At 43.9% G+C, this 27,657-nt stretch overlaps 1 protein-coding gene across 1 annotated transcript in view; it reads right to left on the bottom strand.

Annotated features, from left to right (window-relative positions):
• Window positions 1–6,138: 6,138 nt before the first annotated feature.
• The window catches only part of LOC121176308 (thyrotropin-releasing hormone-degrading ectoenzyme-like), a 94,216-nt gene continuing 72,697 nt past the window's right edge, over window positions 6,139–27,657 (bottom strand). Inside the window, exons 11-20 of the mRNA XM_041030357.1 lie at window positions 23,914–24,002; window positions 22,552–22,685; window positions 22,393–22,448; window positions 16,326–16,473; window positions 16,065–16,168; window positions 15,682–15,789; window positions 10,601–10,768; window positions 8,457–8,597; window positions 8,268–8,349; window positions 6,139–6,291 (exon numbers count right to left, since the gene is read on the bottom strand). Of these exons, the coding sequence (XP_040886291.1) occupies window positions 6,139–6,291; window positions 8,268–8,349; window positions 8,457–8,597; window positions 10,601–10,768; window positions 15,682–15,789; window positions 16,065–16,168; window positions 16,326–16,473; window positions 22,393–22,448; window positions 22,552–22,685; window positions 23,914–24,002 (1,183 nt within the window). The remainder of the gene's footprint in view (window positions 6,292–8,267; window positions 8,350–8,456; window positions 8,598–10,600; window positions 10,769–15,681; window positions 15,790–16,064; window positions 16,169–16,325; window positions 16,474–22,392; window positions 22,449–22,551; window positions 22,686–23,913; window positions 24,003–27,657) is intronic.

Genomic DNA, 27,657 nt, shown 5'->3' with positions numbered 1-27,657 from the left:
GTGTGTGTGTGTGTGTGTGTGTGTGTGTGTGTGTGAATTACTACATTGGTTACAGTTAAGCTGCTTTCACACATGCTCTGCAACCCCGAACTTTTCTCGACATTATCCAGAGGAGCTGAATCTGAGAACGTAAACGTCTGAATCAGCTGAACCGGACATTAAATGGACTTCAGCAGCTCCTGGTTCAGAGTCCGTGTTATGTCCGATTGATCCGGTGTGTGAACGGAGCAGGAATGTCCAGGGAACTCAGAGCGAGCGAGGGGACAGGTAGAGAATCAGGTCCAGACCTCTGGACAGTTTTCAGTTGTGTCTCTGTGGATGCTAATGTTTAAAAAGATGCTTGGGATGGATTACCCATGAATGAAAAACAATATTTGCTTTAGATTCATCAGGTGAACACAAACACCGACTGAACGATTGTGTTGCTCTGTAACATTTCAGCAACACAACACCTTGTTTTCACACTGAAATTATTTAGGAATTCCTTCATAATTAATTGTTTTTCTTTTATTTGTTTCTAAAACTAGGCCTCCTGCACTGTGAACCACTTCTGTCCAATCCACAGGCTCGCTGATGAGCTGGGGGGTGGGGGTGGAGGTGGGGGTGGGGGGGTCTAACCTGATTCAGTGTGTATTCATATCTTTATGGTTCAGTCCTGTTCACTAACGTCACAGAGAAGTGTTTTATTACTTTACTGTTTCTGGTGAAAAAAAAATCCATGGACTGTATGAAGCCGTTACCACGGAAACCCTGGATTATACTTGTTATCAGAAAATGAATTACAGTTTTCTCTCTCAGTCTCTCTCAGTCTTCCTGTCCTCCATTAAACTGAATGTGTGTGTGTGTGTGTGTGAGTGTGTGTGAGTGTGTGTGTGTGTGTTTGTGAGTGTGTGTGTGTGTGTGAGTGTGTGTGAGTGTGTGTTATCTAAAATGGGATTCCTCTGAACAGACAGAAGACATTTAGAATAATAACCTAACACTGCTGCTGTTACTCTGCCTCCTCTCTCCTTGTTTGCTTCTTTACCTCCTTCTTCTCTCTTTTCCTCAGTCCCATTTCTTTCTTTCTCATCAATTGTTTCCTTCATTCTCTTTCTTCCTTCCTGTCTTGATTTTTCTCTCTTTACCCCTTCCCATCTTTTTTCTTCCTTTATTATTCCCCTATTCTTCGCCCCTCTCCTTCACTGTGTTACCTTCCTCTTTTTTTTTAACCTCCACTTACAGCTCTTGGTTATAAACTCACCATTTTGTCTGAGAGAAAAACAACAGATTCAGTTTGGTTGTGGAGTAAACTGACAGACGGTCTCTTTTCCATTCATAAAACACCAAAGTACTCCTCTGTCTCCCTCTTTCTCTCTCTCTCTATCATCTGTTTAGCTCATTTCTCTCTCTGTCACATCCTTTCCGGGTCCCATTAATCTCAGTGTACGCACAGACACACACACACACACACACACACACACACACACACACACACACACACACACACACACACACACACACACACACACACACACACACACACACACACGACTTGTAAACTTGCAGTGTGTACCCCCTGTGTGATTTCCCATGATGCCGTGGGAAAAACAGTGGAGTCATTCATCACCGAGGATGAAGTTTAGAGAGATGTCAGCCCCACACACACACACACACACACACACACACACACACACACACACACACACACGCGCGCTGAGCGAGCTGCGGAGGTTGCTGGTTTGATTCCCACTCCTGACGCTGACTCTGTGCCACAGTTTCCTTCCTGGAGTTGAATAATGAAAACTCTCCAGCTGCAGTTTATCCTGATATATTTTGGAAAACTGGGCCACCGCGTGTTCACTTTGTTTCCATGGCAACCAGCTACCATCAACACCACTGATAGAAGACACTTAGAAATTACTACTACCAGCTTTACTACTGCTGCTATTGTTATGGACACAGTTAATACTTCAGGGTTTACAAACACCGATGAGTCTCAGTGAGAGAGCTCAGAGTGAAGTGCAGCCCGTGGTTCCTGCCAAGCACCTGACAAACTGTGTGCAGGTGTACTGAGGAGAACTGGTGCTGTGAAGGAGGGTCACAGCAAACACGGATGTGATTTATGTTTTTTCTCTTTACTGCCCTTTAGATGAAGTTCACTGAGAAAAAAAAAACTTTCCTTGGCTTTACTTTTTGTGCCACAGCTCGATGTGGCTTGATGGAAACCTTCTCATAACTTGTCCCCTGATTCAGTTCTGAGTTTTGAACAGAAACAGACTGAACCACACACAAGGTTAACCATTTTAATATTATCCAATCAGAAAACACAGGAAACCACAGCAGGGTAAACAGGAAGTAGGATCATCTGTGCAACTTCCTGTTTCTGTCATATTTTTGGTCCCAAGTCGCCACCATCATTACTTCATCATCACCCTCATCATTATCATTGTAAACATCATTTTCATCTACTTCAACATCTTCAAATCCCACATTTGAATTTGAAATCTCAGATTAGTGTGATTTACAGTGTTTATTTGTACATGGGGCAGATCTATTCTGTGGTTTATGTCTGTAAACCAAATTTCCCTGACAGAACAATAAAGGTTCAAAATTCACTGAATAATTAGAATAATAATTATAATAATACTGATTCGCTTTTCACATCATCAACACTTAATACTGACTTCACCATCACCATCATCACCATCACCATCAGCCTCAGTCCTGATCATAATCATAATCACTTTAATTATCATAATTTTAATCATGACTGGCATAGCAGTCACCATCGCCACCACTGCTGCCGTTCTCTTCATCATCATCATCTTCATCGCACACACACACACACGCACACACACGTCACTGGACACACAGTGTATAGAAGCAGGCAAGCCCATTAATTCATATATGGCTCAATTATTAACATCAAAGCCGGATCCAACAGAAGAGGAACAACTTTAAAAAGTCTGCTCAACAGGACGGAGGTTCGACGCACTGGACTTTCCAAAAGTTCATTATGAGTCATTTTATTCATTTTCCAAAATGCTTAAACGTCTTGTCTTTGGAGTTGGACTCCAAAAAAAAAAAAATCATACAGGTGTATTTTTCCGGTGCTTTTTGTGTCCACTTATGTTTAAAACTCTGAGGGGGAAAGAAGACACCCACCCCATCCATCAATCTATCCATCCATCCACCCATCGTGGAGTAAAACTTCACACTGTAGACTCTTCTCCCTTTCTGCCTTCCATTATACTGTACAATCCATGCTGCTGTTGATCTGTAGAATCCATCACATCTTCCACCACAAAACCATCACAGAATCTGAAGCGTTGTATATTCCATCACATAGCAGAATCCATTGCACTGTAGAGATCACGCAGCCAAATCTGTCCAACTGTGGAGTTTACAGTCTGTTTGGTTGTAAAGTTTGTCACAGTATTGTCCGTCGCACTTTGTAAGCCATCTCACTGCAGAGGTCAAGCTGTAATTTCCATCACGCCATAAAATCTGTCACACCGAATTTATCACTCTGCAAACAATACTGTCCACTGAAGAATCTGTTCTATCATGCTGTGAAACTCAAAGCCAAATAAGGTCTGCAAGGCTGTGAATTTCATTAATCTGTCACGCGTATAACTGATCAGACTAAAATTCAGAAGAATTTGTCACAATGTAAAGTCAAGCTGCAGAAGTCCACCGATGATGAGATTGAGTCTGTCATGTTTTAAATGGGAATATTCTCAATGAATAATCCCATTTAAAAAGCCACATCATCTGCATATAGTAACACTCAACATATTTCCTTAAGCCATATAGTCTCAGTTGTCTTGTCAGCCATTTTCTTGTCCCAGTTTTATTGTTGTCCATTTTAAGTCCACTCATGTATTCTTCCATCTGGGGACAGGGAAGCAGGTTGATTGAAACAAACCACTACTCGGCTTAAAAGAAAAAAAAAATCTTAATGTTTGTTGTGACTTTAGTTTCTAACCAGCAGCTGAGGCTGATGTGCTTCATCCAACACCTTTCTGGTTTTGTGCTTCGTGAAACCACAAGATTTTTTTTTAGTTTTTTAAATTGGTCAAAGTTTTAATCTCTAAAGTTTTCAGTCAGAAATGTTGTCATGTCATTTATAGACTCCTTCCCTGCACAGTCTCATCCATCAGGTCCTTTATTAAATGAGTCTCTACTTGTCAGGTTTTACGAGGTAACTAAATAAGGAGAGGTTTTTATTTTCTGTTTGACGGTTCTGTTCTGACTATGATGCACTTTCTACATTTGCTTTCAAAAGTGAATTACTGTTTTGTATTTCAATAATTATTTGGCCTTTCCACTTAATACAAGGTAAAATTTATATATGGCACAGAAGAAACTGTTGTACACTTCTCACTAGACACTAGAAAAGAAAAATTGGAGCTTTTATTTGTTCAATTTATGGGGGGACTGTTGTAACGCCTGACAAAATTTTCCATTTCAACTTTATTGATCTAACTTCAAGCGAATTACTAAGTCACGCCAGGTTCAATTTCCATGTCACCTTTGCTTCATCCCATCATGCCTTTTATGAGAGAACATTGTTTTACCTCATTAATTTGTTTCACTTCAAAATCCCCTCAAATGTTTTCCAGCTCTGTTTGATGAAAAAAAAAAAAAGAACAGACCACAGCATCACTGCTCTTCAGTGGAAAATTGTTCTTCCACTTGTGGTGTTCTCTGTGGTGCAGAGCTGAATTCTGAAGTTATTGTGAGCTTTTATATTCAAAGTACATTTCTGAAGCAAGGCTCCAACAAAGCCCACCCAAACCCGCTGATATTTCCCAAACTGCTGGAGTTTTGATCATGAAAAAACATAAAGCTGCTCTTTAAATTCAAGCTGAAGCAGTTTGAATGTTGCAGAGAGTTAATGAGTCTGAATGAGTCCTCTGAGAGCTGTGATCAGAGGACAACGACTCCATGTAGTGTTAATTACAGCTCTGTTCATGATCAACATGCAGCTGTCTGCCTTTTGCTGTCAGCGGGTTTAATGTTGTGAACACGGTAAGGTCCAAACTTTTGTGGGTCTGTGGTTAGTGAGGAATTTGGATTGGAGCAGAGAGGGGCTGAAAACACAGGCTTCATCTTTGGTTAGCCGATACAGCAAATCAAAGAAATGAATATGTCTTCGTTGTGGTAGAGACTGTGCTTGTGCTTTAAGAGTGATACACATAGTCTGGATATTTTCTCTTGTCTGATTTTAGGTCAACTTCGGGTCCAAATTAGACAGCCAAAGGTTCTGTTCTGACCTTCAGACACGTGAAGACTTTTAGCTCAGACACGAGACGCTGTCAGGCAGAGACCTGGACTGGTCACTGCCTTGCTCAAGGGTATTTTGGCTGAATGCACAGCAGTTAAAAGCTCTGGCCTGTAACATCTCTGTTATATCTGTTTTGCTTGTTCTTTAGAGTTTGAGAAAATTCTCTGTCAGGAAGGTTCAGCTGAGAACAGATCTGACCATAGATAGAAGTCAATAAGCGACTGTAGCAAACAACATAGCAACCACCACCTATTGATCTAATGTTTGATTTTGCCAGTTTCAAGCATTTTTTCACATCATAATTAATTCTAATCTATTGATGACAAAATGTTTGCAGATAAACATTTTGAACGATGCATCGCTTTGTGCATGGGGATTTCACAGAGTTTATATTTTGTTGTGCAGCTACTGAAATATAAATGTTTAATGTTAAAAGTTTGAAAAGTTCATCGGATTTGATTCAAACTCAGAAGTTCGTACTGTTGTTGGCTGTTTGTGACTGTGTCACTGGGGAGTTCTGAGGCTAGCTGCTAGCTAGAAATGACCAATTCAGTGACTGCTAGCTAACTGTGAGCTCTACTAATTTAAATTAGTCTTTACTTTTTCACAGCACAGAAACCAGTTTAACCACATCAGCCACTTGTTGAAGAAGTAACAAATAATCCATCTGAAATAAAAAGTCTCAAATCAAATTTCTTTAAAATCAAAAAACCAGTAGAGAAACCAGCTGAGTAACCAGTCAGGTCCGTCCCTCTCTGTTCAGTCAGTCTTTTTCATTCTATCTGACTGCATCTGTAAGCTAGCAGTGCGTTAGCATGAGCTTAGCAGTCAGTTTGCAGTCGCTTCACTCGTGCTAGCCGGCGTAGAGGCTAGCCGAGGGCGGGGCTCGGAGGTTTGCGCAGCCACTGGTAGAACTGCCGCCGGTGGAGGCGGTGCCAGCGCACGTTGCCCTCAACGATTTCCAGCGCCCGCGGCAAAGCGGGCCCCGCCCCCACACCGCTGGATTGGATGAACTCCTTTAACTGAGGAGACAAAGGGCAGGGAAAAGAGGGAACGACAAGGGAATAATGAGGAAGGAAGGAAGGGAGGAAGGGAGGAAGGGAGGGAGGAAAAGGAGATGACAGAAAGCAATTAGAATATTAGAATTCTGAAAAACCTCCAGGTGATAGGAAGAGAAAGAGAAATATTGCAGCTCCATAGATGCCAGAGTTCATTACAGCTCATAAAGAGAAAAGGTTTAACAGAACCAACAATACGCTGATGATTCACTCATTGTGAGGTTTTCAGTACTGAAGCTAACGGCAGGAGTTTAGTGCTGAAGGTGACACAGATTGTAGAGTCACTGAGGAACACACAAGCTTGGTGATGTGTTACTACCGGATAAACCTACGCATTTCCACGTCACGGTCACTGCACTTACAGTCGACAGGAAAAAATACAATGGGACGCATCAATGTGAAAAACGGACGTAGAGATTAGACGATTACTTTCCTACAGAAGTCAAGTAATATGGCTGCATCCATTCCATACACCTGTTCACATCAATATTACAGAGGCAGTAATTTGTCCGCATACTTTTGTCTATACAGTTACCTGCAGCTGCCTGTAGGTCGTATACAGGTGAAAAACAACAGGTCTTTTTTCTGTTTTATTAAAAGAAGATTTTAGTTTTTAATGACAGTTTTAAAAAAGAAACCCAGCAAGAAAATGTGAATTATTAAAGCTAAAATGCATGCATGCATGCTTTTAAAATGCTGATAATTAAAGAAAAACTTGCTTTAAAGGTTCATAATTAGATTAAATTTCAGCATTAAAGTAAAGGAATCAAAGTGAAACTTTGCTTTAAAGGACAATAATTAAACGGAGGGTTTCCAGCGTGCGAGGTGTTAAAGAGAATTTTATGCCGACAGAGAAACTGTGTGAGAATAATTTTTTTCCCAAAGTTAAGACCTGAAGAGGAATCTTAGTGTTGTTCAGAATTTGACAGATTCAGTGGAGTGCAGGAGAAAATCCATCCCTTCAACTCACTTTAATACAGTTTATACTGTTAACTCTGAATTCCTCTGCCCTGCTTTCCTTCCCCTTCCCTCTGCTCCTGCCCTCCTCTCCTCTGTCCTACAATCTGAGTTTCTATTTTCTTTACACTTTCTAACTTTTAACTCTCCTCCTTCCTCTTTCCCCTCTTCCTCCCCTCTGTGAGTCACCCTGAGACTCATCCTCACATTTGCTTAGTGGGCGGAATCAGACTCCACTTTTCTCTGAGAACATTTTCACCTCATTCTTTTCATTTGATGCAGTTTTCATATTCTGAGTTTCCATTTTAATTCATAGAGATTTTGTTCTGAGGCCTCACTGAAGCCCACGCTGAGGCTGCTGTTGTTACCATATCAACAGGAGTAACACAGATCTCAAACAAAATTGTTCTTTACAGAAAGTATTCATCACAGAAATAAATAAATAAATAAAAGAGACAGCTTATTATTCAGAAACACCCACGGGCCTTTATGTTTGTAGAAAATGTGAGGTTGTGAACGTTGGAAGTTGGATTCAAATCAACCATTTTTCTGTCAGTCCTCTGTAGTGTCTGACCTCTGCATTCATTTTATTTATGATTTCTACTTTCTCCTTTTGGTGAAACATCTTTGAGTTTCATGAAATTCATTCTACCAACGTGTACGTGCAGAGAAATTATTTAACATATGAATGATGGTAATCCTGCAGATGACGTCTCAGCCAACATAATGACAGGCAGAAAACATGATTCTCCCAGATCTGCTGGAAGACGGATGCATTCATGCTTTCACTGCATTTCTTTCAGTCAGCATCACAGAGGTTTGTGGAAACTGTGTGAGCAGCTAAAAGGTCAGAGGCGGTGGAGATGCTACGCTGCTGCCACGCTGACTTTTATGTCCGTGTCTGCTCAGACTCATATATGTAGAGAAGGATTCAAAGGAAAGGTATTATGTGTGTGTGTGTGTGTCTGTGTGTGTGTCTTTACCTCATTGAGCTCTTTGTCAGTGTTCAGGAACTCTGTGACTCCACCGATGAGCTTTGAATTCATGAACAGCGCCTCACCATAGCTGAACAGAGACAGTGAGACGGTCAGTCAGAATTTCAGTTTGTTTGTTTGTTTGTTTTCTCCACAGTTCAACAGTAAACAGACGGACTGACACCCTCGGTCTCTCACCGTGCGTTCAGGACGTCCCACTTCTCTCTGAAGTATTTCCAGGCCAGGTTACGACCCTGAGGGTTTCTGCCCACGTGGATGATGACGTCGATCACGTCCTGCTCTGGGACCAGGTCTGAGGTCAGAGACAGGTTCAGTAACCTGGGAGACGCAGACAAGCTCAGTTAGTACGGCAGCAGTAATGAAAGAGGTCAGAGGTGGATGTGATGGTCGGACGGTCTCAACTGTTCATTCTCTTCAGAAAACCACAGTTAAGCTGCCACACACACACACACACACACACACTGTGTATGTGTGTGTGTGTGTGTGTGTGTAACAGAAAAGGTCAAGTTGTCTGATGGAAACTGACATTTTTTTCAGTTTTTGTGTTGTGTTGTTAGGAGTCTGTCTGTCTGTCTGTCCCACTGTCCTGTCTGTCAAACCCAGAATCAGTCCTCTGAGACAGACACATAGCGCTCACACAGGCTGCAGTGGTGTGATTACTCTCAGCTGATCACACACAGTTTGGCTGCAGAGTCCTGATCATTCAGACGCGTGAACACATTAATCCCAGTTTCTAAAGTGGTTTTTAACATGTGAGACTGAACGAGACAAAGACAGTTTCACAAAAAACTGATGCACACTCATCCAACATGACTTCACCTTCATCGTTCTTTACTTTCTGTTCCCATGTTTCTGTATTTTTCTGTCACTCCACTCTGTGTGTGTGTGTGTGTGTGTGTGTGTGTGTGTGTGTGTGTTAGCTGGTTGTTTGTAGCTGCCGTCTTTTCATTAAACCCCAAAATCAATTTTCTCTCTCTTTTCCCACAATCCCTCTGTGCTGAAACCATTTCCTGTGTGACCAATCAGTGTGTGTCGGTGCTGTGGTTTTAGATTTTTAGTGTGTGTGTGTGTGCGAGTGTGTAAGTGTGTGTGTGTGTGTGATAGCTGCTATCTGAACATGCAGTACTACCTCTCTGATTGCAGAGCAGTTCACTGTGCCTGGAAAATCGATACCTGACACACGCACGCGCGCACGCACGCACGCACGCACGCACGCACGCACGCACGCACACACACACCGATCTGTCTCACTGTACAGCTTAAAGTGTGTGTGAGATCCATCCTCCCTATTTTTCTCAACAAGAGATAGCGGCAGTTAGCTCCTGATAAATCACAATACTGTTCACACATTCACACACACACACACACACTCACACACACACACACACAAACACACACACACACACACACACACACACACACACTCACACACACACACACAGTGTGTGGAATTGATGTGCGTGTGAGGCCTCAGGAAGATTTTCAGTGCACCGTTCGTTCCATGTGAAATCTGGTTTCTTTTTTACTGAACCACGAAAGTCAACTTTCAGACTGGAAAATTGCTGCAGTTAAAAAAATCCTTCAGAGTAAACATTTAGTCGGCGTCATCCGATGGTGATTTGTTTTGTTATCATATGAATAATGAGGTTGAGAACAGGGACTGTTCGGAAACTTCTCTGATTTTAAATCAGCTGCCAGACAAAAACATCAAAAATAAGCAAATAATGTTCGAGGGTTTCGTGCTTTTAAAGCTGCACTGATCCATATTTTATATTAACACTGGACCGAGACTCGTCCTGTGGACACTAACACGACTGCAGACGAAGGATCATGCTGCCATGTAACTGCTGGAGGTGTAAACGGTTAGCAGCGGTGAACAGCTTGTTTAGCTAACAGTGCAGCTGATAGCTGATATGTGCTTTAATCCTCCTGCTACATACAAAGCGCTTGTCTACGTCTGTATGTTTATAAAAAGCGAGTGGATCACAAACCTCAGAAAATATGGTGAAAATGCAAATGAGTTTTTTTCTTGCAGCTGCAGGAGATTGTGAAAGGCCACACAGAGTGCAGCTGAAAGCTGCATAATTAAACTCTCAGTGGGACGAGTGGCACTGGCAGCTCCTCAAAAGTTCAGAGATGTTTCTAACTCGGTGTTCAGATCAATGAAATTGATTAGAGGAGCTTTAAAGCCATGCACTTGTAAAAACAGGCTTTTTCATACATCCTCCGTCAGCCTTGTTGTTACGATAAAAGATTAAACGATGCAGAGTCCTTCTCTAACGCCAGAGACACGCTGACAGGAACGGCTGTGCCATCTGTACCTGTTGAGGAGGAAGGTGTTGTCCGAGCAGGTCAGAGCCTCCAGCAGGATCTTCTTCTCTGAGACGGCGTTGGACGAGTGAAACTTCATCCAGATGAACTCCCACACGTCCTCGTCCATCAGACTGACCCCGGTGCAGTAAACTATGTCTCTGATGTTGGGAGGAATCCTACAAAGACACAACATAAAAACATCAGACTGCTGAAGACAATCGGCCGCGATGCAAAACATTTCCAACACATCTAAAATAAACTGTGTCACATTTAAAGCTCATTAAAAAGTCTGAGTAACAGCAGCAGAGGCAGGATGTGAGAATGAGAGTGGACCAGCAAAGGTAATAAAACTAAAAACCCTGATAAGACACGTCCGCTGGATTAACCAGGACGCTCTCTGGATGCAAAGCGAGAAATTCTTATTCCATTAGGGAGCTCCTCTAAAAACATCCCCTCACTTCTCCTGTGGACTCTGGTCATAAAGTGCAGAGGCAAAGACTTATTTTAAGACACTTTCTCACCAAGTAAGACTCCAAAAAGTATCAGCGCCCAATTATCCTGGAGTGTGGGGCCAGAATTCATCTTAACAAGTTTATTTTTGAGCTTTGAAATTCTCGGTTCGTGAAGTAAAAACTGACGAGGGCTGAAATTCTCTCACCTGTTTCTAATACAACAAATATTCTGATCTCAAGTCTCACTTTTCCTGATCCTAGTTCACTTCTGAGTCGTCTCTGAACTGGACGTGTCCCCTCAGCCTGCGGTGGAGGACGAGGGATGAGGCTACAGCTCACAGCATCAAGCCTGAGCCTCAGTGGAGTTCACGAACAGGAGGCGGCCGACAGCACTGGAGTTACTACAGGTAACTACTGTATCTGTTGTTTTATACACTGACTGTGGCTCTGACACACACACACACACACACAAACACACACACACACACACACACACACACACACACACACACACACACACACACACACACACACACACACACACACACACACACAAACACACACACACACACACTCCATGGCCCAGCTGGTCACTGGCCTAAATCATCAGTAAACCAAAAAAGGTGAACATTTCCGTCACTCCATAATGTGTGTGTGTGTGTGTGTGTGAGTGCGTGTGTGTGTGTGTGTGTGTGTGTGTGTGTGTGTGTGTGTGTGTGTGTACTTGACCTAAATTGTCAGTAAACCAAAAACTTTCATCACAATACAGTGAGCTCAGCTGGCAGCAAAATTATATACTGAATTACAGCACCATGTGACACCGTGTGTGTGTGTGTGTATATATATTCTGTGGATGTGTATTTATTATGTGTGTGTGTGTGTGTGTTCTGGCTGTGTGCGTATTCTGTGTGAGTCCAGAGTGAGTGATGCAGCGACAATTACATCATTCACCGACCTGGGAAATCATTTTAGAGATGCTCCACTTAAGAGCAAGCTTCCACACACACACACACACACACACACACACACACACACACACACACACACACACACACACACACACACACACACACACACGTGGCATTAAAGTCCTTCTCAGACGACATCTGCCAAACACTGTGTACTGAAGTGTGTGTGTGTTTATGAATGAGTGAGTTCAGCCAGACAACACGACGTCTGAGCCACTTCCACATTATTTATCATGTAAAACATGAAGCACTGCTGCTACTGTTCCTATTACGCTCGTGCTTCTGCAGGCACTGTGGTTATTTCTAATAGAAATAAAAGTCATAATGCAGAGTTTGTCTCTGCAGAATATAAAATGGAGGAGCAGAGTCTCTGGAAACCTCCAGATGGCTCTGATCCCATTAACTAACACACTCACTACGAGTGCGTGTGAGTGAGTGTGTGTTTTAACAGTCTGCAGAGGATGTTTCATGTCCTGAAGCTCTATCTTTCTCCTGAAATATCTCTCCCTCCCTCTCATTCTTCCTCGGCATCAAACTCCCACTCTGACAGTAAACACGTCTCTCCACCATCTGCTCTGTCTGTCTGTCCATATGTCTGCCTGCCTGTCTGTCTGACTCTGCAGTCTAAATGTCACTTTGAATTTGGAGAATCGCTGTGCCACTCGACAGAGCGGCATGAGCTCGGCCAGGTAGATAAAGCCTGACTAAAGATGGCTGTGGCGCTGCTGTGTGACCGCTGCATATGCTGCTGAATCCCAAATCACAGCAGACATGAGACCTGCTACTGAAGCGCCTATACTTTTAATCCACACTGACGCCGACCTTTTTCATGCCGTCACTATCCTCAGAAACCAGCTGTCCTGTCAGCAGCACAGACAGACAGACAGACTCCCATCAGCCACTGCGGCTCTGTGGGCTCGCAGCGAGGCTGGTGGAGTTCACCCCACAGCAAACCCAGGCTTTAAAAACCAGAGGCTTATGGATGAGTGTGTGGACATCTACAGATATTGCTGAGTGTCCACTGCCTTGTCTTTAGACGTCTTCAGGGTCCCATCGGTTCCTATTAACTAAGAGTCAACCTGGGACCTGAGTTGATTTGGGTCCAAATTAAATTCAGTCCAACTCAGTCTTACATCTGTTTATGGTTTTTTTTAATACTCCAGTGGATCAGAGCGACTCCGTATACGCTCTGACCATATGGTGTGTCATCGCCATAACGAGAGAAAGATGTGTTTTTATGGCAGATGAAGAGAATGAGCTGGAGCCTTTGGGGGTTTGCACTCAGCTTCTGTGTTTTACTTTGTCACGTGTTTGTGTTTCCTGTTTACTCGACTGATTCTGATGATTCCAATCTCCAGCCCTACTGAACGATGAATTCATGAACAATGATCGTTGCCACTGCCACCATGACTAAATACACACTGTGTGTGTGCTGGTCTTCAGTGGGTCGGCTTCAGATTGGGTCCAAACGTTAGGACAGTCCAGTCCTGTAATCCCAGGACGTTCAGAGGTTTAGACGAGTCCATGCTACACAGTTTAAATCCAGCAGGTAAGTTCATTACCAGTGAGGGAAGCTGTTTGCTGTATGTGCAGCGAAGCAGTTATGGTGAAACTGAAATCAGATTGAAAGTCAGAGGATCTTAAAGTCACTGCAGTTAATCCTGAGGCGAACATGAACGTGTGAATTAAATTTCATCGCGAGTCATTTAATAGGAGCAGAAATCTTTTACTGGAAACCACAAATGTCGAGTTAGAGGATCATCAAACACAGTCGCACATATCGCCTGGAAACTTCAGGGAAATTCATCCAGTAGTTGTCGAGACGTTTCAATCTGGACCAAAGAGACGGATGAGACGGAGACAGCCGTCCTCAGAACCACGTCGCTTACATGGTTAAAAATCTAGTCTCAGGACCTTCAGCAGGTCAGTACTGTGCTGACATACCTGGGCCCAGATAGTGTTCCAGCACAGAAATACTGAACACAATGAACAGAGAGTGGATGGAACTGGGGGTTAATGGAGGCCCAGCAGCTCATTGTTCAAACCCCCTACCAGGTTAATCCAGCCACGGCTGCAGCCACAGTAAGATACGTTGGAAAGCTGATCTTTTTTCATCCATTTAGAAGGTTCATTTACAATAAAGCCCCAGTGGGACATGATTAATATTCCAGGGGGATGTAGGCGCTAAAATATTAGCTGCTCTGCTCAGTAATTACACTCATTGTTCTGGAGGGGATTTTAGTCAGAGTTACATTACAGCAGGTGGTTTCTAACACCCTGTTTATGCAGCAGGTGCAGGTGTGACGCAGGTATGACTCATTTCAATCAAACACACAGAGTTCATGTACAGAGAATCAGACAGGAGCTAAATAACCCTCAGTTTCCTGGGAATGGTGACGTCAGGCCAGACGAAGCCTCTCCCGACAAGACTTCTAATTATTGTGGCATTCTGATAAAAAGCAGATCTGTAATTAATACCGAGGATGAAAATCACATACGTGTGCTCTTCAGACGGGATTAAAATCACTGAATAGAGCACGCGATATTAAAACGCCCCCCGGGGAGACTAATCCTGCGTGAATGTGGATTTATCTGGAACTTTTCCAAACTGCTTCACAGTCAGAAGACGCCAGACTCGTGTTGCAGTGAGGATGGAAAAATGCAGCTTCGTGTGAGCTGGTGCTCGCTCTGTAAACAACAGCTAAACTTTCAGAAGGACCGAAAAACCTGGCTCCACAAATACTCTGCTGTGAACGGTGACAGGAAACGACACGGAAACACCAACCTGACGTTAGTGAGGACTTCCTCCTCAGAGCTCCTTCATAAAACCTGCTGGACGGAGCCTGAAACAGTTTAATTTAGTGTTTTTTAATTTAAGCGTGCCTCTCATCATCAGCTCCCTCCTGTCCTGCACACAACACCAGCATCTGCTTCTATTTAACTTGCTGTTTGAAATCAAATTTTGCGGATCTCGTTAAGGACCCGGAGGGAGCGAACAAGCTAGCAGCACATGAGAGAGAAGAAGTTCGAGTCAGACGGGAGGAGAGAGAGAAAAGGGAGGAACAAACGGATGGATGTGGAAGGAGGGCGGGAGGCTGCTGCAGTGCTGCTCTCTGTCTCTGGATGTCAGACACGGTTTACTCCACTTCAGATTTCGAGACACGAGGATTTTTACAGAATTTGTTCTGATACAAGTTTTTCTGCACGGCTGGTTCCAACACTTTGTTGAAGGTATATGATGATTAAACCTTGTAAAATATTTATACCTGAAGCTGTTCGGGCAGAAAGCAAAGCAAATTTTCAGCTTGCGTCATTCACACACATTTCAGCGCCGGAAAGTTTGTGTGTATTCGCCCCAGAGAGCAATACACCAGCTGCACGGACGTTAGCTGCAAGTTAGCTAGCACTGACTGTGTTTCTGTGTGTGTCTGTGTGTGTGTGTGCGTGTGTGTGTGTGCGTTCAGCTCAGCCTCTGATTGAACTCAGCAGTGACTCCACTCCTCTCTGTCATGTCCCTCTGGTCTCTCTCCTTTTTCCTCTCACCTCTGAACATTTATGAAGTAGATTCACAAAACCCCGGGATACATGTCGACTTACCCTCCAATAGCGCCGCGTTTGAAATTCACCCTGTGTGTGTGTGTGTGAGTGTGTGTGTGTGTGTGTTCGTACCTGTTCTTGTTGCTGGAGATCCAGTCAGAGATGTAGGCCACAGCCTGACGGTGGCACTGCTTGTTCCCGAAGCTACAGGCCAACATGATGAGCTCCCTCTGTAACTCCCTGCAGAGACGGAGACAAAACTTCGTATTCCAACAAACTGGAAAGAACTTTTTTCTGTTTTCATTTCACCCAGAGTCAGATGAGACGATTAATCAGTTTCATTTCTCTTCACCAAGTACAGAGAAAGTGTAGGTCCAGGACCGGGAACATGGGGAAACAGCGTGCATCATCTGTGGCTATTGTTGTTGCGGTTTTCAGTTTGTGTGCGTGTGTATATTTGTGTATATATACAGCAGGTGTGTGTGTGTTTGTACGTGTGTGTGTGAGTTGCGTACTCAGTCTGGTAGGACGCCTGCAGGACGTTGCCCTCGTTGCCGGGGCCGTTTGTTGGCCAACCCATCTGATGGTACCGCGACGCGACCTGCTTCAACACGTAGTCCTGTTTTAACACACACACACACACACACACACACGCACACACACACACCAATAAGCGCTAATTAACAGACAGACAGCTGTCAGTGCTGAAGCGACAGTTGATTGATTGATTGACTGAGCGGCTGATTGAGATAGTGATTGATTGATCGGTGGTTTACACTGAACAGGCTGTATTCTTCTGTGCGGTCCAGCAGTTTGTCCAGCTGGTAGAGCGCTCGGCTGGCAGCGTGCCACGGCAGGAAGGACGTCTCCTCAGGCAGATAGCCAATCAGCTGCAAGGGGACACCCTGGGGGAGGTACCCCGCCCTGAGAGAGAGAGAGAGAGAGAGAGAGAGAGAGAGAGAGAGAGAGAGAGAGAGAGAGAGAGAGAGTCAAACCATCTGACAGAGTCAAATGAAAATGAAAATGATTATATCAACCTCTAAAAATAACAAATCCAAACACTTTAACGTCATTAGTCACTTCAGGACACATCTGAACAAGATAAAGACGGAGGTGTGATGCACAGCGGCCACAAGGAGGAGAGTCAGTTAATGTACATCAGCGTACACAGCTGAGGCCTCGAGCAGCCAGGAGCAGCTGTCAGGAAATGCTGACAGGAGGAGGAAATGTACATTTCTGCTTTTCTGGAGGGCTGATGGATTCTGGGAAATAGGACATTGCTGTATCCTGACAGGTTTATGTAAGTTAACATGCATCAGGACGCCAACAGTGTGCAGGTTTACACAGAAAACTAAGCGTCGCTACTGCAACAGGTTTCCACAGAATCCAGAGCAGAAGACAGGAAACAGGAGAAACTTCCTGTGCCTGGTGAACGTGTCCTGTAAAGCACGTTTTCAGTAGCTAACTTTAGCCACCATAGCTGGTCATACCGGGCTGAATGAGACTGGAGCAGCACAGCCCCTGACCTGAACTGAACTGATTTAAGAGAGTGTATTTTGACCCATCTGACATCCCGTAGTGTAATCTTTCATTACACTTTTTCTCTTTCTGTAGTTTGTTATTAGAACAGAGGACACGAGACACAGAAGTGCATTCTGGGGCATGAATCCAATTTGGAGCCTGATCCTGATGTAGATTTGACCTTTAACCCACAGAGTGTCTGCGGTGTGTGTGTGTGTGTGTGTGTGTGTGAATAAACTACTTTATGAACACATTAAGAAAAACTTGGCCTCTAAATGTCACCAGAGTTATTTAGCAGCCGAGGTTTCAGCCACTGCTTCATGAATATTAACACGCTTCCTCTGTGCATTCATTAACATTCATGATGTTTTGGGCGGGGGGGGGGGGGGGGGGGCACTCACCACCTTCCTGCTTCGACCTTCAGCCCCGCCCACAGCTCATGAATAATAATGAGGCGAGGCGGCCGGGGACAGAAAGCGAACTCGGCGAGGTGATGTTAGTTTTATTGGTTTTCGTTCTGATTATTGGTGTTCAGCAGGGAGAGGTGACTTCAGTTTGACTGAGGCCGAGCGCCAACCTTTACTCAAGAGCTGTCAATCAAAGTGACTGACACACACACACAGAGAAGAGGGGAAAGGATTTAATGTTCTTTTTAGGGATGTCCTGATGCTGATGCTGATCCTGATGCTGATCCTGATGCTGATCCTGATCCTGATGCTGATGCTGATCCTGATGCTGATCCTGATGCTGATGCTGATCCTGATGCTGATGCTGATCCTGATCTTGATGCTGATGCTGATCCTGATGCTGATCCTGATGCTGATGCTGATGCTGATCCTGATGCTGATGCTGATCCTGATCTTGATGCTGATGCTGATCCTGATGCTGATCCTGATCCTGATCCTGATCCTGATGCTGATGCTGATCCTGATGCTGATCCTGATGCTGATCCTGATCCTGATGCTGATGCTGATCCTGATCTTGATGCTGATGCTGATCCTGATCCTGATGCTGATGCTGATCCTGATCCTGATCCTGATGCTGATGCTGATCCTGATCTTGATGCTGATCCTGATGCTGATCCTGATGCTGATGCTGATCCTGATGCTGATGCTGATCCTGATGCTGATCCTGATCCTGATGCTGATGCTGATCCTGATCCTGATGCTGATCCTGATTTTGATCCGTGTTACCGAACCGATACGTTACTTGAATCTGATGAAACAGTTTGTGTATCTGACCCACTGAAATAACACGCTGGACTGCTTCAGCCCACACATCTCATTTTTATGAGCTTCTTGAGCCAAATACTGAAGGTCACAGTTGAAAAATCTAAAGTTTATGAGTTTAAATTATTGATATGATGTGAATGAAAGTTCAGTCGGGAGGACAGTGACGGGACACGATCCACCTGAAAGAAGACGTCTCACTCTGTTGGGTTTGTTGGAACTGAAAAAACTAAATAAACCAAAACAAAAACCACTTGTGCTTTTACAGCTTTACACAAACTATCTTTGACAAGTGCCGACAACAGAGCAGAGAGCACACAAACCGACAACACCCTTTAATTTAGGCCTGTCATCGGTGAAGCGCCGCTGAAACCAGAAGCTGCAGCTCAGTGTTTTCTTCTCTGCTTTGCTTATGATTATTAGAGACATTAACATGCCTGGATCAGCTCTGACACCAGTCCTCAGGACCGGCTCAGGACGCCTGTTTTAACTTACAGAGACGAACAGACAGGCCGGCAGAGAGACAGGCCGGCAGAGAGACAGGCCGGCAGAGAGACAGGCCGACAGAGAGACAGACGTCCACAGAAAGTTAATACGTTTGAGATAAGACTCTCTAAGTCTTTGAGCAGCCAGCGGAGAAACTCTGAATTCCAGACCATCATATTTCCATAATCTGCCTCATATCCAACCTGACCAACCTCCACACATTCATCTCCATTCCCATCATGCACCTGGGCTCTGGCATATTACCATAATCCATCCAGCCTGCAGAGACTTCCTGTTTACAGCTCTCTGAACGACTGATGGGACTGAACACAAAGGCAGAGAGAGGGAGAGATGGTGGTCACCATGGCAACAGCATCCTGCCATTGATCTGTTTGCCTGGTTTCTTTTCTGTCGATCAGTGTTTTTCTTTCACGCATCAGCTGATCATCCATCATCCATCCCGCCACGTCAACCTGTGGCATAAACATCATGCGTCGCCATCAGGTTCCTCTCTGCCTCAGCTTTTATCTCCTTCTCTCTGTGCTCACACATTTTATGACTTATCTAACAGGACGTGTTTATTAGGATAAAAGAGATTTTGCCATGTAAGCACAGCGCTGCATCACATTCTGTCAAAAAAATCCCATTAAAATGCCTTTTATATATTCTTTGGAGAAGTTTATAGAAATCCCTTTAACTGTACAGTATGAATATCTCTGATATAAAATTTTATATTAAACATATTCACACTGTATGAATAAGTACCAACAATAAACGTTTTAACCAAATTGCAGCTCTGAAAATTACGTATTAAAACAAAAATCCCAGAGCACCTGAAAACACTGGGACTTCATCTCTATCTGTGATATTCAGACAAACTTTAATGATGAACTTTTCTCTTTCAGTCTCGGCCACATCACCAGTGTGTGGGTTTATCGCTTTAACTTTCACACTGTGTTTATAATGAGCACTGCAGCCTATGGGAGACGCTAACAGGGCTTTAAACTGAGCTCATTAACTCGTTAACATCGTTAAGGGCCAGTTAATTGTTTGTCCATTAGCCATTAGCAAGGCTCAGTGGAGAGCTAACGAGGGACTGCTGCGGTCACACACACGCACGCACGCACGCACGCACACACGCACAAAGAGAAAGAGAGGCGACATCCATCACTGTTTAAGCGCACACTCAGAGAGACACAGCCATTTATTACGGCTAAACTAGCTTTACACACACACACACACACGCACACACAAACACAAACACACACACGCACACACAGTCGCGCTGCCACCCATCAGCCTTTAGTGCTATGTGGATTGCTCAGGCTTCAGCCAATCGAACTGTAAACAGAGGAGGAATCAGCACAGCTCAAATTAAATCTGAGATTAAAGATCTATCAGACTGTAATGAATTCAATGAGCTGTAATCAGAAAAAATGCTGAAATCACAGCTCAGTAAAAAAAAAGGCGTCTGCAGTGTTTTTGTCACTTTAAAATAAACCTGACCAGCAGCTTTTACCCTGCTCGTGCTCTGTGTGCTAAAATAGGTAAAACAGACCCAGGACCTGTTTGTGTGACGCTGGCAGGTCAATGCAGAGCCACATCACCACCTGTTACACCTGTTACTGTTAGAAGGGTGGAATCACATGATGGCAGGTTGGAAACACACCTGCCTGTTAGCTGACCGACATCAGGTCTAATATGGAAAACATGAGGGTTTCTTCTAAATATCCCACTGCTCCTTAAAACTGCTCCTCATCTCGTGGGTTTCTGTGCTGAGAACTTTACATTTAAAGGTTCAGTTCACTCAAATTTCCAAAAACATCACACACATTCGAGGTGAACGGTGTTTAGTTTGTGGTGCTGACAGCATTAATGAGCCCATCTCTTTACAGAAACAGCGTCCCCATTAATCAGGACAATCCACACGCCATCAACAGAGACTGTCTCCTCGGCTGAACAGATCCCGGTAAAATCTCTCTGAACTACTGCGAGGACTAAACACCTCAACAAAAACCTTGTTGGGGGAAAAAACCACCATGTTGTTTCTTGTGATGTGGTGATGTCCGGCGTTGCCACAGCAACAGATGCAGGCTGAAGCATGAGTGTCTTCTGCTGTCAGTGTGAATATTAATGGGTCTGTTGTAGATGGAAACTTCCCACTGAGCCCCCAACTCATCAACACGCACTCACGAACAGGACGGCAGCACAGTTGTGTCTGACTGTTGCTCATTCAACATGACAGCGAACAGATGGCTGAGAGAGAGATACAGAAAAAATAAAGTGGGGGGGGGGTGAATTGAGTTATAGGGTCGGTGTCAGAGTAGATTTTGGTTACAGAGCTCAAAAAGCTCCAGGCTGAAAACATCACTATGAGAAACGACTCGCTCCTCCACCTCTCTCGCTCTCTGTGGCTGCAGCCTCACCGATCGCTCATTCATCACCGAGTTTCCGTCTGGCTCAGGCTGTTTCTGAATTTCTTTTCACACTGTTCTTTATGCAGGTAGTCGACTCTGAACACAGCAACATGAAGTGGCCGTCTAACAGACCCAGATGTGATTCTGTCACTTTGAGGTGACTTTTCTGGAAAATAACTAACCTGCAGCCGCAGGGTAACAACAGGCAACCGACTCCAACTCTGACAACAGGATGTTATTTAAAGGGACATTCTGCTGTTTGACAGCTCGGTCTTATTCACATATTTCTGCTGGTCTCTGGCAGGACACTCGTCCTGTTTTTTACAAAAACAAAAGTACATGAAGCAGTTTTCAAGTGCCTGTAAATGATAAACAGAACCTCTCAGTCACACTCGAAACAAGTTAAACTGAAGTTTACTGGGAAGCTGCTGGAGGCTCACACTGAACATGCAAATCTGTTGGAAGGAACAAAGGAAAATAATGTGAAAGAAAACATACGAACTTTATGCAGAGAGAAACGGGGCTCAGGAAAACCTCCTGCTCCAGTGCGACAGTGGTAATCCCTGAGCCACTGAGATGCACTCATCACCGTTGTTGTGGATGCTGGATGCTGCCGGCAAAGCTGCATCCCAAGGCCTCGTGTATGAATGTAAATTTGTGTATGAAAATCCATAGGTCTTAACTGCATTCGCACGCGGTATATAAAGCTGTGTTTATACAGCTGACTCCGTGAAACCACATGCACCGCAGCACAAAACCATCTTGTTGATTCTGCTAAATAGATGATGACAACTTCTGTCCAATAAAATGATTCAATCCATCAAAGCAGACGTATCTGAGCGAGGCAGACGCGTTCGACAAACAGACGCTCCTTATTGGGAAACAATTAAAAACAAACACAAACACACACACACACACAATGGACCAGCCTTGCTTTACGCTCCCTCTGTGTCCACATGTCTGACGGGCTGAGTGACAAATGAACCAATCAGAGACGAAGAAAAAGGGGAAAAGAGACCATTTGTCCACCACTTTATACTGGTATAATGAACTATCCATTTCTGTGTGTGTGTGTGTGTGTGTGTGTGTGTGTGTGTGTGTGTGTGTGTGTGTGTGTGTGTGTGTGTGTGAGGAGAGGCCTCTAATCAAGACATCAAAGGCCCAACTGCACCTAAATGGTCAAGACTCACCTGGCCAGGTTGAAGGCATCATCGATGAGTCCTGCCCTGTTTCCAACAGAGATGATCTGAGAGAGAGAGAGAGAGAGAGAGAGAGAGAGAGAGAGAGAGAATGAGTATGAAATGAAAACAGAGGTAGCAGAGGTAGAGCAGCCGCACAAACACTCATACCTGAGGTTTGGTGTGGAGCTGTTGAATCAGCAGTTTCCAGTTCTGGAGGTCGTAGTTCACACGGAAGTAGCCCGTCTGGTTTATGTTGCCTAGCAACCAGGTGTTGTCGTCCATCTGGCCAACCCTGTGGCTCTCTAGAGACAAAACAGGAAAAGACGAGTGGGTCAGTTAATCAGAGAATCATCAGTAAAAGCCAGGATATTCACTGAAGGTCATCAGATACGCAGACGATACCATAAGAAATATATAAGATGAATGAGTGAAGCAGGTGAGAAAAGGGAACTGGCTGATGAGCAGGTACACAGCACATTTACAAAAACACAAGAGTGAAGCAGAGAATGTAAAAACTAAAACTATTAAACTCAAGATGCATCTCAGCCTCTCACAGAAAAACATAACAGAACAGCTTGTTGGATGTTTCAGACTTTGTAGAACAACCAGGTGACGAAAAGAAGGAAAATAGCTGTTGACCCAAGTCTGGCCCACTTCCTCAACTTCCTTCCCTCTGGTTCAAATTAAGTCTTGAACTTCGAGGCTCCCTCCCTTCTCTGTGTATCCTGGAAGTAGGTGAAGTGATGCCAGAACCTCTACTCTGGTTTGCTTTATGAATTTTACTCTTCATAAACACAAAAAGAGATTTTTAGTCTCCAGAAACAGATGCAGAATGGCCTCTGAACATGTGAGCGCTTTTCTCCAACAACTGAAAAATATCCAGCTTTATCCCTCAAAAACAGAACCAGAATGAGTTTTAATCTCCACAAACAAAACGAGTTTTTTCTCCAAAATGTGAAGCAGAATGAGTTTTACTGTCTGTATAAGCTTCCTTCACCAAAAACAGACACAGGAAGAGCATTACTCTCCAAAATCCTCAGCAGATTGAGATTTATTTTCCAATGATGGAAGAAGATAGTGTTTTATTCTACAAAAACAGAAGCAGATCAAGTCTTATATAAAAACCAGAACCAAAGTTTTTCTTTCCATTAAAATAAAAAGAGAAAATGTTAACCCTCCAAAAGGACAGAAAGAGCTTTTTTATTTTGAAAAAGAGACAAGCGATTGGGAGGGAGCTTTATTCTCCAACAACAGAAACAGAAATGAGGTTTATTCCCAGCGCTGACCGACCTCTGAACACTGAAGAATGGAAAACACTGAGTGGAGCTTTTCCTCGAAGGAATACACCTGTGAGCTTCAATTTTAAATCCATTAACTACAAGTCACAAATCTGGAGATAATGAGATAATTAATTTGTGATGATGAGAAAGTTTGCTCTGCTCACATGATAAAATAATCCCATGATAACAGCTTTTTTATCTGAAACGGAGAGGCTGGATGAACGGGTCAGATCTCGGAGCAGCACTGTACCTGACTTGTTGCTGATCCAGATGAGGCTCTCTGAACAAACAGTGGATGTGTTTCCCACAGCGACCGTCAATGGGACCTGCCACTGCAAACTACAGAGAGGGAGAGCGATGTCAGTAACGGTCAGTGGAATTGGATTGGGTTTTATTGCCTCAGTTATCAGATGGAGAGACATTAGAGGGAGAGAGTGATGGTCAGCGATGATCATTCAGCATCAGTCAGCTGGAAATGGAGCGAGCGACACTCGCTGTGCAGCAGAGAGAGGGAGAGAGACAGTGAGAGTGTAACAGCTGCAGCCGTCAGCAGACATCCGTCAGGTGCAGTGGCTGAGGGTTACTGTCTGTTTCAGAGAGCAGGAGAGGTTAAACGTGTCGTCCACTCAAAACTGTGTGTGCTGATTTTTACATGTTCAGATCAGCTGAACGAGTGACTGATGAATGAGTGATTCATCACCTCAAAACATCTTCACACGGCCCAGTGTTTCAGAATGACTCGCTGTCTTACTGCAGAGATCTCACAGCATTAACAACCCTCTGTCCTCCGTCCCTGAGTGGACACAGTGATGGCTCTGTTGTTATAGTGATGGTTCTGTGTTTCTGTGTGTTGGAGTCTGAGACCTCCTGAGCCACGCCGTGTGTCACGTCACTGTGCGGATAATCGCCTCGGGGAGCCAGCGGCATTTTTACACGCCATCCTCTCAGAACTTGTCTGAAGAAGCTGTGTGTCCAAAGCGGCGTGTCGCCGACGCCACTGCAGCAGCTGCACTTCTCAGTGTTCACACTGGATCTGCTCGGCCACACTACTCCACCGAGCTCAGACTGTTTTGACAGAACTCACAGTCCAGCACACAATTCTGCACTTATGTGCATCAGAAGGGAAAAATACACTCGAAGCCTGAAACACTGCAAAAAGGCAGAGTTCTGTGTGTAAAGGTGAAGCTTTCTATAAGAAAACCCTGCCTCTAATTCACCTGTCTCACCTGTAAACAAGGACAAAGAGCTGATGCAAAGTCGATCAACAGTGCGTTCACTCTACAAGTCCATTAAGAACAAACAGCTTTCTGATGCTTTCTGTTAGTGACCAGTGACACACACACACACACACACACACACACACACACACACACACACACACACACACACACACACTGTATGTGGGCAGTAATGACACTAATAAAGTGAGACCTTCTCTTCAGCTCCATTAAAACCTTCAGAGGTTCAGTTTTTAATTAGACTCATTTTGATGAAACTGACTCATATTTTAATTAAAGCAGATTTTAATTACAGACAACAAACAATCAGCTTTACACACCACGATCAATTCGTCCATTTAAGGACAAAGTGTGTGTGTGTGTGTGTGTGTGTGTAGGGTCATTGTAACACAATCAGCCAGAGAAAGACCCATTTACCAAGTCCACTACAGCCATCTGTCGCTGCGGGCAACCCTGGATCAATACCACTGCCTAGCAACCAAATATTTAATCTGATTTTTATATCAACGTGATTGACAGGAGCAGGACTCAATTACACACACACTCACACACACACACACTCACACTCACACACACACACACTCACACACACACACACACACACACTCGCACACGTACTCACCCACAGTAAGAAGCATGGACAGCAGAGTGAGTTCATTAATATTTAATTGAAATAAAGACTGTTTATTTTAAACAACTGTGTGTGTGTGTGTGTGTGTGTGTAGGTGTGTGTGTGAGTGTGTGTGTCCTGAGTTCTTCCCATGTTTCCAGCCTCATTTTTTCTTAAGTTTGTTTGTTTGTTGTTGTTGTTTGTTGTTGTTTGTAGTTGTGTTAGTTGTTCTATTTGTTATGCATGTTAATTATTATTATTTTGTTTTTGTGACGTCTGCTTCAGAAAGGTGAAGCAGTGTATAAATAAACTTTACTTCCTTACAGCTGTGTTAAGGTGGACTCATAAATAATGCATCACTGTCCTGTTTAGCATCAACGCTCATTAAATCAAACAGAAAATCACTCTTTATCCAATCGCATCTCTGTTTACCTGTCAGCTGACAGGGCCTGCTTCCTGCAGGCACGGAGACGAGCTGTGATGTGTTTAAGGCTGAGATCCTGTTTGGTTTATTTTCAGTATCATTAGCTCGACCTTATCGTTAGCTCGCGCTGTCCTCTGGTTTCTCCTTGTCTCTCTCTCTCTCTCTGTCAGCTGAGCTCTTTAAAAAGCGTTTATTTCCCTCGCTGTCGCCTGTTTGATGGTGGGAAAATAAAAGACAAACCTGAAACGTCTCAAACAGCCGAGAACAGGAAGACGAGACTAATGCAAAGTGTCTGTCAAGAAACAGAATGTGATCTTTAAAATGTCACCTTAACAGTTTCAGTTAAATCCGTGACAAAAAGTTTTTGCTATCCGAATCAAAAGCTTCTTTTCCAACTTCATTTTCTTTACGAGAGACGACAACTAATGACAAGTGATTGGCTGCGATAAGCTCGGAGACAGCTGATTGGTTCTCAGTAACTAATTAGTTTGACAGTTAAGATTCTGAATAATGAGCATCGTTAACTTCAGGGTGCATTCTACTGGAAACCAGTCCTCCCTCTTCAGAGTTGGTGTGAGGAACCTATTCTGATCTGGTAAAGATGTTAAATATCTCTGGAACTCTGGCAAACAGCTCATTCCTACAGTCACCATGTCTGCACGTCGTCAGTCGTTCAGTCGTTCACAGCAGCAGCTGCAGCAGTTGTTGTACGAGCAGGTTTGAGTGCAGCGGCTGAAGGACGTTTAAAATGATTTTTTCCTTCAGAAAGAATCACAGCTGCCACAGAGCTGTGAGCCGCACAGTTATTCAAGGACTTTAGACAAACTGGACGGTTTACACATAGAGACCAACGGCTGTTTACGTCTCAGCACCAACGACAGAAGAGATTGGCTGTGCAGTGATACTTCAATTCATCCCTGTATAAAGAATAGATTTATTCCTGTAAGAATTCTGTTTTCCAGTAGTTTAAGTAAACAGTGTGTAACAGTGTGGGACACTGCTGTGCTTCTGAACGCTGCTCCACAGGATCAAACAGCAGCGTCAGCCTCTGATTCAATCCACCGCTGCTGCGCTCAGCTGTGACGGCAGTTCGGCTAAAAGCACAACAGCGGTTTCTTTTTTACAAGTGTTGGCGAATGCCTCGGGACCAGTGAGCGAGTCTGAACGCAGCCCCACGACACTAAACAAGAGCGAAAAGAAAGAGTTCAACTTCACCTACAACAAACAGCTTCAGTTTGTCAGCTGACAAGACCTCGGGAGCGACTCCGTGCAGAGGAGCTGGAGCGAAACACAAAAGGCTCCAGATGAAAGAGGAACAGAGGAGGAGAGCAACACAAAATAAAAAGGTAAAGAAACTATTGGTGAGAAAGTGAGTAAAGTCAGAGTGATTGTAAATGTCAATTACAGTACAAAAACATGATGGAGTGCAGAGAAAGAAAGAAAGAACTGAAAAGAGGAAAGAAAAGAAGTGAACAACAGGTAAAAAAAAGAGGAAAGGAGCTGATGAAATATTGATGGAGGAGAAAGTGGGTCGATAAAACAGCGAAGAGAATAAACTCCAGAGGTTGTGAAGAATGTGAATAAAACATCATGTGAATCAAATATAAATGAAATATAAATGATGTAAAGGTGGTAAAGAATGTGAAGAAAAACTGGAAAAGTGCTTTTTCAGGAGAAAATGCAGCGCGATCACTGAGAGGACAAACTCTGCGCTCGCCCAGC

The sequence above is a fragment of the Toxotes jaculatrix genome, chromosome 22 (assembly GCF_017976425.1).
Source record: "Toxotes jaculatrix isolate fToxJac2 chromosome 22, fToxJac2.pri, whole genome shotgun sequence".
Lineage (NCBI taxonomy): Eukaryota > Metazoa > Chordata > Actinopteri > Toxotidae > Toxotes > Toxotes jaculatrix.
Note: the sequence above shows the minus strand (reverse complement) of the source record. Positions and strands in the feature narration are given on the sequence as shown.